This window comes from Arachis stenosperma, chromosome 3, assembly GCF_014773155.1.
Source record: "Arachis stenosperma cultivar V10309 chromosome 3, arast.V10309.gnm1.PFL2, whole genome shotgun sequence".
Classification (NCBI taxonomy): Eukaryota; Viridiplantae; Streptophyta; class Magnoliopsida; order Fabales; family Fabaceae; genus Arachis; species Arachis stenosperma.
In genome coordinates this window covers 58,654,487-58,666,164 of record NC_080379.1, presented here as the reverse complement: position 1 = coordinate 58,666,164, position 11,678 = coordinate 58,654,487, and the positions used below count along the sequence as shown (strand labels likewise).

Below are 11,678 nucleotides of genomic sequence, written 5' to 3'. Positions count from 1 at the left end.
TTTTTCAAAAATGTAAAATCTTTATTATCTCTTTTATCTTTAATGTCTAAATTGTTCTCCTAAGTATGTATCACTAATATTATATTAAAGATATATGAGATTTAATTTGATTCTTCAATAAATTAAATTGGGATATTTCATTTGTTAAATTTAGTCCATTAAGAGATCAAATTGTAAAGGTTAATCATTATGTTACCACAATAGTAATGGTTAACTATACGTGTAACAATTTTATTAGCTAACTGATGAGTGGATAATTTATATGCTTTTTGGCATTATTTTTAGGTAGTTTTTAGTAGGATCTAGCTACTTTTAGGGATGTTTTTATTAGTTTTTATGCAAAATTCACATTTCTGGATTTTACTATGAGTTTGTGTATTTTTCTGTGATTTCAGGTATTTTCTGGCTGAAATTGAGGGACCTGAGCAAAAATCTAATGGGAGGCTGACAAAGGACTGCTGATGTTGTTGGATTCTGACCTTCCGGCACTCGAAATGAATTTTCTAGAGCTGCAGAACTCTAAATGGCACACTCTCAATTGCGTTGGAAAGATGACATCCAGAGCTTTCCATCAATATATAATAGTCCATACTTTATTCGAGTTTAGACGACGCAAACTGGCGTTTAACGCCAGCCCCATGCTGTATTCTGGAGTAAAACGCCAGAAACATGTCACAAACCAGAGTTAAACGCCAAAAACACGTTACAACTTGGCGTTTAACACCAAGAGAAGCCTCTGAACGTGTAAAGCTCAAGCTCAGTCCAAGCACACACCAAAGTGGGCTCCGGAAGTGGATTTCTGCACTAAGACTTATTTCTGTAAACCCTAGTAACTAGTCTAGTATAAATAGGACTTTTTACTATTGTATTTTCATCAATCTTTGGACGAGCTTTTGGAACATCTTTGATTATTGTTAGTCCTTAGACACTGGGGATGGCCTCACGGCCATGCCTACCTTATTATCACTAATGTATTTTCAACGGTGGAGTTTCTACACACCATATATTGAGGTATGGAGCTCTGCTGTTCCTCGAGTATTAATGCAATTACTGTTATTCTTCTATTTCAATTCAGCTTATTCTTATTCTAAGATATTCGCTGCACCTCAACATGATGAATGTGATGATCAGTGACACTCATCATCATTCTCACCTATGAACGCGTGCCTGACAACCACTTCCGTTCTACCTTAGATCGAGCGCGTATCTCTTAGCCTCCATTTCGAAAGATCGGAGTCTTCATGGTATAAGTTAGAATTATTGGCGGCCATTCCTAAGATCCGGAAAGTCTAAACCTTATCTGTGGTATTCCGAGTAGGATCTGAGATGGGATGACTGTGACGAGCTTCAAACTCGCGAGTATTGGACGTAGTGACAGACGCAAAAGAATCACTGAATTCTACTCCAACATGATCGAGAACCGATAGATGATTAGCCGTGCGGTGACAGCGCACCTGGACCATTTTCACTGAGAGGACGGACGGTAGCCATTGACAACGGTGATCCCCCAATATACAGCTTGCCATGGAAAGGAGTAAGAATGATTGGATAAAAGCAGTAGAAAAGTAGAGATTCAGAAGGAACACAGTATCTTCATGCGCTTATCTAAAATTCCCACCAATGAATTACATAAGTATCTCTATTTCTATTTTATGCTTTATTTATCTTTATATTCGAAAACCATTATAACCATTTGAATCCGCCTGACTGAGATTTACAAGATGATCATAACTTGCTTCATACCAACAATCTCCGTGGGATCGACTCTTACTCACGTAAGGTATTACTTGGATGACCCAGTGCACTTGCTGATTAGTTGTGCGAAGTTGTGAAAAGAAGTGATATTACAATTGTGCGTACCAAGTTGTTGGCGCCATTGAGATCACAATTTCGTGCACCACTAAAAACTAAAATGAACATGTTTAAAATTTATATAGGAATTTGAATATAATTTTTCAACTTTTGTTTTTTTCTATGCTTTTTAATTTTAGCGTTATGATTCTGGTAGTATTTTTTAACAATATAAAAATTTAGTATTTTTTTTGTAGATACTATAAATCTAACTTTTAATTTTTTTTAAAACATACAAATCTAAAAATTAGATTTGGTTTTTTATTTAAATTTTTTTAAATATACAAATTTAACCTTTATATTTGTGTTTGTATTAAAAAAATTTTTAAATGTACCAATCAGACTCTCTAATTTACTTTACAACGAAAAAAAACCTTATTTTCACTCACAAATATAAGGTTCTATTTTTTTTTTTAACACAAATTGACCCTTACATTTTATATCTCAAATAACTCTTAAGTCTTTGATTTGTAAATTTTAATTTAAAAAAAATCATCTTCGTATCTATTAGAAATACGCCACTCCTTTATAATTAGACATACTATATCATGGTTCTCCATATCTAAAAAAATTAGCCTTCTTTCTAAACATATAAAAAAAAGGAAAATTGAATGATTTGGATAAAATAACAAAAATTTATATAGTTAGAGTAGAGATGGAAGTAATATATTATCTTAACACACTAGCAAACAAAAATTTGAGGAGGTAGTTATCTTGAGCAAAGTTCAATCTCCATACTTGGTGGAAAGTGTTTATGTTTACTACGTTGGTCCACATCCCTAAACTTGCCCTACTAGTCCCAGGCTGAAAGGCTACTATACAGAAGCAACCCTAAAAACCTACTCACATTGCCCCTACCATAACAACTACATTAAACAACCATTTTCATTTATTGCACTAAATAAATCCCCACCAGTGTAGTAGTTCACTTTCACTCACACACAACACAACTCACTTCTCTTTCACTTCGTAGTTCTTCCCACACACACTCCACAACTTCTTTTTCTTCTTTCAGATCTACAACCAAAAAACAAAGGGAGAAAAAATGCAGACACAACTCAGGCGCACTATTTTCACTTTCCTGCTGTTGTTCTCATCCCCAACATTTTTCGTCTTCTCCACCGCATCACCACCGTCAAAAAACAACCGCAGCAACAACGCGCAAGCTCTGGTCCGTTCATCATGCGTTCACACAAGGTACCCGAACATCTGCCTCAAAACACTCTCAAACTACGCTGGGCCTGCCAACTCCCCTTTAGACGTGGCCCGGGCCGCTCTCAGGGTGAGCCTGGCCCACGCCCGACGAGCCTGCAGACACCTCAAGACTCTCCAAGCACCACTGGTAGGCTCAGGCCCAGGCCCAAATACAGGCCCATTGAGCTCGAAGTCCAAGAGGCAGCGAGCGGCGCTGAGTGACTGCATCGAGCAGATGGCGGACTCGGTTGACGAGCTGAAGAGGAGCCTTGAGGAGCTCCAGCACCTCGAAACGGCGACGTTTCGGTGGCAGATGAGTAACGCACAGACTTGGGTGAGTGCTGCCCTCAGTAACGGCGACTCATGCCTCGATGGCTTTGGAGACGGAAGCAACGGCGGCGACAGAGGCGGTGGAGGCAACGACCGTGACAAGAAGCTGAGGAGGAGCGTGAAGCGGAGGGTGACTGACGTGGCAAGGGTCACCAGCAATGCTTTGTACATGATTAACCTTGTTGGTGAAACTTGGCCCGGGAAGCCTAATAAGCATCGTTCTTCGCCACGTGGCACCCATTTCAATGACTGAGTTGAGCATCCTGCTTGTGCTTAACTAGAAGAATGAATGGGTAACTTTTTTTATTGAAAAATGTGAAATGTTGACAAGTACATCCAATAATTATGTAAAATGTAAGAGGATTAACACTTCTTCTACAAAAATCGAAAAATTAGTTAGTACGGATTTAAATATAAATAAAAGTAAAATATTGATTATTTGATATTTCTCAATAATTATATCCAAACAAGTATACTAAAAAGAGTTAATGGATGAGTGTATTGAATATTTTTGAAAAAAAAACTATTTACTTCAGTTTTATAGTGTATTATTGGATATAGTTGTAAAATATAATTATTGACATATCATTTTTCTTTGTTTCTATATATACTATTATTTTAATTACTCGATTTCAAGATTATAATAGAATAAAGTATTCAGAAATTAATTTTTATATAGGTAGAATTTAAGTGTAATTCAAGAATGTGGGACAATTTTAAGATTCACTCAAATGTGATGCATATCTCTTTTTGCTGTTTGTGAGAAACTGTCTAGGGTCAGTTTTATCTCGCAGAGAGCCAGATGACAGTGGCCACGTGATATAAATGGTAGGCTATTAAAATGGGTTAAACACTTAAACTTATAATATCAGTCTGTTAATTCATTTAAACAATTACTCATTTAAACAAACGGATTCTGTTTTTAAAATTAATTCTATTTAGATTTTGGATTAAATCTGATTAATCTAAAAAAGATGATGAATTAAACAGGTTAGTTCGTAGACTAAACGAATGATTTGTTTATTTTATTTATATTTTTTTAAAAAAAGTTATATTTTTAGTTGATATTTATTTTGATTTAACTCAAATTTAATCTATTAGCTAAAAAAATACTGTTTGTTTAAGATTTTTTATTTAAAAATAATATTATTATTACAATATTTTTTAAAAAAATAAAATAAAAAAATAAATATTCAATCTATTTAATTTATTGGTTCACTACAAATAGTTCGACTTAAAAAATTATAACCCACGAAAAAAATGAATTTAAAGCGACCAACTCATTTAATCTATAAACTTAAACGAGTCGGATTTAAATAGATAGGACTGAATCGTTATATAGTTCTAATAAATTATAAGGAGTAGTTACAACTTACCATTCATTATTTGAAATTGAAACACAAAATAGGAAGGATTCTTTTATTTTTACCATTTAATAAAAGTATAATTCAGGAAAAGAAAATATGTGAGTTAGATAATTGTTTTACTGTACTATATATATATATATATATATATATATATATATATATATATATATATATATATATATATAACAAGTAGTATATTAGTTCTCTCTTAACAATTTGATTAATATATAATTTGGATAATATATTATTTATTTTTATTTTAATAATATTATTAAATTTTTAATATATTTATAAAATATAAAATAGTATTCTAAATTAATTTTGAAGAATGTTTTAGTCAAACAATTTAATTCTTAATAAATTTTGATTACTAAATTAGTGTCTAAAGTTATATTAAATTAGACAAATTAATTTTTACATCAAATTATTTATCTTTTAAAAAGAATGATGCGAAAATTTTAAAAATTTTTAGAGAATAATTTGTCTAAATGTTTAGCAAAATTTAACATACAAATTAATTTGTCTAACAAAAATAAAAGGTTAGAAACTAATTTAATTATTAAAATTTGTTGAGTATTAAATTATCTGACTAAACATTTCTTTAGAACTGATTTAGGATATTACTAAACAATATAATACAAAAATAATCTGTGTGAATAGTATTATAAAAAATGGCTTTTTTACTAGCGTGTACTCTTTTCGAAACTTATTGTCAAAATGTCATTCTTTTAAAATTAATTACCTAAATGTCACTCTTTTGCTAAGGTGACAACTAATTTATTATTTTATTTTTATTTATAATTAAGTTTCAAAAAATACAATACATTAATAAAAAGTTATATAAAATAAAAGTCGTTGGGTCATTATTTTATAGATTGATATACGGTAATTATTAAAAGTAAAATTTAAGGCCGGTTTAATTTATATTTCTATCTTTAATATTTTCTGATGATTATTAGTGGCTAAGAGAAGGGAGTTAAATTTTGACTTTTTTTTATTTTACTTTTATTTATGTTGAGTTCAATTTAGATACTTTAAGTAGAAAATAGAAAATACTATAGTTTTGTCTCTTAATGCAGCAGGAGCCAAAACAAAATTACATACAAGGTGTATTATGAAGAAGTGTTGCTGAATAGAAGAATCAATAGATACTTCAGTTTTGTTTCCTACGATGCAGAACCAGAAACAGAGAAGAGAAATGATAATGACACACAGATGTATCCGTGTTTAGCTACTAAGTGCAATGTAGCCTACATCCTGTCTCCACCACAATAATGACGAAATTTCACTATCTTTTAATAGAATTACATTCACCAATTCTCCCTATGATTCTAACAAATCCTATATAGGACAAATCCAGTTTCTAACTCAAACTAGACTTGACTAGGAACTCACCCTAACTTTTCAACAGCAAAGTGCTAACCCAAATTGTAAGGGAATTCCCTCAAGATCATGACAACAGAATAGAAATACTTACAAAGAATTTCTGGAATAAACTTATGGCTCTTTTCTCCAAGTCTAACTCTCTACCTTTTTTCACGCAATGACTTTTATTTACAAACCTCACTATTTTGCTTTTAACCATTGAAACGCAGAAAGACTAGACTGAAATAATAGAATATTCAACAAAAACCATGAAGAAAAATAATAAACAGCTCAGTGAGCTATAGGAACCCAAACGTATTGCTCTCACTCCTTGTTCCAATCCTTGGTCGTTTACTCATTTAATAGAGGAGTGAAGCTTCCTAGGCCTGGAACTTACTTTAGTACCTTGTTTGACTTCTTCTCCAAAAATCAGTAGTGGCAGCGGCGTGATAGAGGAGATAGAGCGTAGAAGCAGTGACTTAATCAAATATGCAACCATACCTTCAGTCTTTTCTTTCAGCCTTTTTCATCTTGCCTCTTGAATTCGAACTATGTATTCTTACTTTGGTTCCTAGTCAGATTCTTGAGCGTTGATTTACAGCAGAGCTTCATCATTTTTTATTTCCTCAATTTTCTTCTTCTGTGTTTGCAAAGATAGGATTTCTTCATCGAGCTTCACTAAAGCACAATGTAGAAATGCTTTTTGTGATTTGTCCTTCTGATTTGATTTTGTCTTTTTGCTATAGCCTCTTTGACTTTCTCTTCTTCCTTGAATTGAAAACCTCATTTTTTATCTTTGATTTTACTCTAGCTTTAGAATTTTCTTTTTCTTTCTTCAGAGATTTCGTGTGTTGTGATGTGAAAGAAAAGAGAAGAGAGAGAAGAGATATTTTTGGTTTTGATGGTTTGAAGTGAATTGGTTCAAATGAGATAAAATTCAATTTCTTTAACTTGTCCCAAGAGAATGAGTTTGTTGGATATGGATCACCATTTGGGCATATTTATGTTCTTGGGCCAATTGCTTTCTTTCATATGGTCCAGCGACTAAATTTTTGGATTAAGAGTGATGAGTGCTATGTTCAAGTTAAAGCAATGTTGGCCTTGTATATGTGTTTTTTGGGCCAGTTTTATGTCAATTTTTTCTGCATACTAAACAAAATGAATCATACAAACAATTTGATTTTAACCAAATAATATTTCGTCATCATCTTAAATTGTTTTAATTCTTCAAACTCAATAATCTTTCTTTTGATGACAAATATTTTAAAATGAATTGAAAAGGAAATAAGAGGAGTTTTAGCAACTTTTCTTTGATGTTTCCTTTGATTTGCGGCTCCCCTTTGTAAGAATCAGAATTAAACTAACTGCTTAGATAAAATAAAATAATAATTTAATTATCAAAAATAGGTTCAAAAATTTTGAAATGTTAATTAGAAAATTTAAAGGTGAGATTTGGATTCATTGAATTTTTTCGAGTGGAAAAATATAATTTTTTGTGAAAAATTGCGTAAAAATGCGTACCGGTAAATTAGCCGGCAGTACCAGCTTAAGTCTGTCCGGTACTGTGTGAGAGAAAATAAAATAGTAGAAAAACTTAGAAAAGCATTTAGAATTGAAAACCGGACACTAATTTTAAAGGTCTTGACCCGAAATTAGACCGGACCCAAATTGGGCCCAAGGCTCAACATATATATATACACTTTTTATGAGCTTTCAGCTCATTTCCACCCAAAAACAAGAAAGGGGGGGGGGGGGGCGCTAAGACGAGAAGAGAGGAGAAAGGGATTGTTACTATTTACTTCTACCTTGTTTCGCTCATAACTTGAGCTACAGTGCTCCGATTTGCGTACTGTTTGCAGCCATGCGAAGCTCTTGTCGAGCCCGTCATTTCTAGCTAAGAAAAGTAGATAAGAACTCGAAATTCATACTCCAGATCCCTACCCTAATAGTTTTGCATTTTTGGGTATTATTTTTGAATAGATTTTGTGATTTTGGTTGTTTAGCGATGATCTAGCATTGGAATATTGTTAGATTTTGCTCTCTAATACCATTGGGTAAGGTAAGTCTCTTCTTAACCCTTGTGGTTTAGTATTTTTGTGAATCCTAGGATTGATTTTGGTATATTGCATGATGCTGAATTGGAATTTGTGATTATTGGAGTTGGTTTTGTCTTTTGGATCGAACCTTGGCGGTTGTAGTAGTGTTGATCTTGGTTGGAGGGTTGCTTTTGGTGTTTTGTGCATTTTGAGAATCAGTCAAGGTATGATTTTGGTTTTCTTTAGGTAATATGTAATGTTTCATGAAACTTAGGATATGATAGGATTGAATTGATATTGGTTGTTGATGATTATTGTTAATTGATGATGATATTAATGATTGATGATGTAAAATGATGTTGTTGGTAATCAATGATGATTATTGAATGTTTTTTATAAATGATGTGAATGAAGGGTTTTGACGATGGTGAAATTGATGAATAATGACAAGGTGTTGTGGGGTTGAACATTGACGGAATTGTAGTTGGAAATATGTAGAAATGAGTCGAATTGTAATTGATTTGTGATAATGATGATGATGATTATAGAGATTGATTGTGAATGGTAAAGGTGTTTGAATTGAGTTGGATATGTTGGTAGTGATGTGAGATGATTTGGTAAGGTGCATGAAGTGTAAGATCGGGAATTGGTACGTTTATATTTGGTTTGGTTTGAGGTTTTGGAAAACTAGAGAACCTTGTATGTTTTGACAAAATTTTGTTTTTGATAAACTTTGACGAGGCATAACTTGATCTCTGGACCTTTGTTTTTGATGAAGTTTGATTTAAATAAAATTTGGGTCCGAGAGCTTTAAGACGTTTGAAGAACGGGAGAAAAATATTTTAAAAGAAAAAAGTTATGCGTTTTAAAGTTCGGTAGGAAAATCTGAATTTTGCAGCTTTTAAAGCTTTGCACTATCTGTCCTTGCTACACAAATCAATCTGTAAGAGGGATCACACTTCCGTCCTTACTAAACAATTCATTAGTACGTGAGCGGGATGGAACCTCTGTCCTCACTACAGACGGGATAAAACCACCATCCTTGCACAATAGTTTACACACTGAGCAAGCAGGATTATACCACCATCCTCACCAGGCCAGAAACCTTCATTATATTCACAATCACTACTGTACACATTCCATTCATTCTCGGAATATCATACTCATAATCATCGTTATGCACATTCCATTCAATCTCATGAAATCACTTTTCTAATTAACCGCTTATAGGCTAACAGGCCAAACTTTTATAATTCTCAATTTCAATTTAAGCTCATTCCATCCATATCACCATATCACTTCAATCTCACCATCAATCATATTTCACTTCATTCATGATCATAATCATAACCGTTCACCATCATCTTTCATATTAATTCATTAGGTCTCATAACAGAAAATACTCTTTTAGTTCACCCAATGCACAGAGGTTTACAAGCTTGCTGGGAAGGCTAAACAGTTAAAAATAGGATTTTAGTACAAAAATAGGGCATCGTGCGCACGCATCATACTGTGCATATGCACGCACCAGGCGACTTCCCCAGTGTGCGCGTACGCATCATAGTGTACGTATGCACAACTTGTAAAATTTCCAGGGTGTGCATACGCACCCCTCCTGCGTACGCACACCCCTTCTGCGTATGCACAAGTCTCAACACACGCTCTGGTCTGTGCATGCATACAATATTGTGCATGGGCACACAAATCAGAATTTCTGGTTTTTTGTAACATTACAGAGTTCATTTTTTTATACCTAACTTCCGACGTTCATAACTTTCTCTACAAAACTCCAATTTCTCTCATCTTTATACCGTTTTAAAGCTCTCACAACCATCTTCAATTTGAAATAAAGTTTTCACTCAATTCCAAACTCCAAGAGCCAAGTTACATCCTGCCAAAGTTGGTTAAAATTGTATTTTTACCAAATTATGCCAACTCATAGTTCTCAAAACTCACAAACCAAAGCCAATTCAACCATACCCAAATTAATACCAAAACAGCTGAATCAAATGCCAACACACACCCAAATCAATAGCCACACCCCTATACATTACCTATTGCTCATCAATCCTTCTTTAATCATTCCACACCTAATTTTTCAGTTCATTCAAAATCTCTATTCACAATTTCACCACTTTCATAATTATCCTCAATCATCATCATAAATATTAATAATTCTCATTTATTTTATTACCTCACCATCAATACCCTCACATATAAACTCCTTCCACAAACCATACCAAATATTCATTTCAATCAATCAATTCATGCAATTCATCCTATCTTAAAAGTCACAAGCCTAAGTTTCACACAACATTATATTATCTAGCAAAAATCAAAATCATACCTTCGCCGATTTTCTCCCAAGCTCGAAAAATCACAAAAACCTTTCTCAAAAACTTCCAAGCTTCCAAAATGATTCCACAAGCTCTGGCCACCAACGCTCAACTTCAATCACTCCAAATTGCTAATTCAACTCCAAACCAACATGAATTTCAAGCTAGTTCACACAAATTATCACGATCAATACTAGGGTTCACAAAATCATCAAACTATAAGGGTATAGAGTTTTCTTACCTCTCCTTTGATGGCTCCATCGCGAGATTGACTTTTATGACTAACACTCCGACCCCTCCATTGACACCATCTATCTCGTCTACTCTGTTGGCTACTTCTATGACCTTCTCTCCGCCTCCCTCCGCTGCAACTTCAAAGCTCCTTGCAACATCCACCAATTTTTCAATCCACAAACAGACCATCATATTCTCCACTTTGGCAATGTCGGTTCTAGGCAGGATGATCGCACTAAAGCTGCGTTTGGCTTTGACAACCTCCCAGTCGACGACGACGTTAGGAGAATGGCTGTTGACGTAACAATCATCGTGTTAAGCAATATGAGACTTTAGGTTTGGGAGGTAATAATGTTTAGCTGCTTAGAGAAGTTAGGTGTTGGAAACCTTCTGAGAATCTGAACTTAGAATTATGCTCAATTATAAACACTTTGAGAGATTGCAACCCTTCCAAAATTTGATCTGGCAATGTTTGCAAGCTTTTACATTGACCTATAAAGAGTTTTTGTACAGCGCTGAAGTTAATGGTTTTAGTTGTGACTGCCTCTAGTGTAGAGAGAGATCGAATCTCCAATGTCTTCAAAGAGGTAAGGCCCTTTCGCACTCCATTCGGGAAGCACGTTAACTCATCATCACTCCCATCAAAGGCAATTCAAAACTATGCAAATAGAGGAGAAGAAATGTTAGGGTGAGGCGAGGAGAGTTAGAACCCTATTAATAAGTGATTTGTAAAGAGTAATAGATGGGTATAATGGTAAATTTACTCTTTCTTAACATTTTTTGTAATGTTTGCTGTTTTGAGGGATTTCATTGAAAAAAAATATTGGTTCAGGGACCCAATTAAAACAAAAAAAGTATAGGGACCTAATTAAAAATTTGGAAAAACTATAAAGGTTAACAAAATAATTAAACTTTTTTTGGGTAGGGTAATTTTGTATATGATGAGTAGACATGTTGTGATTTTT

At 33.6% G+C, this 11,678-nt stretch overlaps 1 protein-coding gene across 2 annotated transcripts; it reads left to right on the top strand.

Moving 5' to 3' along the window:
- Positions 1-2,729: 2,729 nt before the first annotated feature.
- On the top strand, positions 2,730-6,009 carry LOC130970006 (pectinesterase inhibitor 3-like). 2 transcript variants are annotated; one of them, XM_057895944.1, is made up of 2 exons: positions 2,730-3,668; positions 5,825-6,009. In XM_057895944.1, the coding sequence occupies exon 1, from the start codon at positions 2,897-2,899 to the stop codon at positions 3,626-3,628; it is 732 nt and encodes a 243-aa protein (XP_057751927.1). In that variant the 5' UTR covers positions 2,730-2,896; the 3' UTR covers positions 3,629-3,668; positions 5,825-6,009. The 2 variants fall into 2 exon arrangements, with proteins under 2 accessions (XP_057751927.1, XP_057751928.1); XM_057895945.1 differs by having other exon boundaries at positions 5,822-5,955.
- The last annotated feature ends 5,669 nt before the right edge of the window (positions 6,010-11,678 follow it).

What these genes read in the sequence shown, in the direction of transcription:
- LOC130970006 (XM_057895944.1), top strand. Translation starts at nt 2,897, where the DNA reads ATGCAGACACAACTCAGGCGCACTATTTTCACTTTCCTGCTGTTGTTC.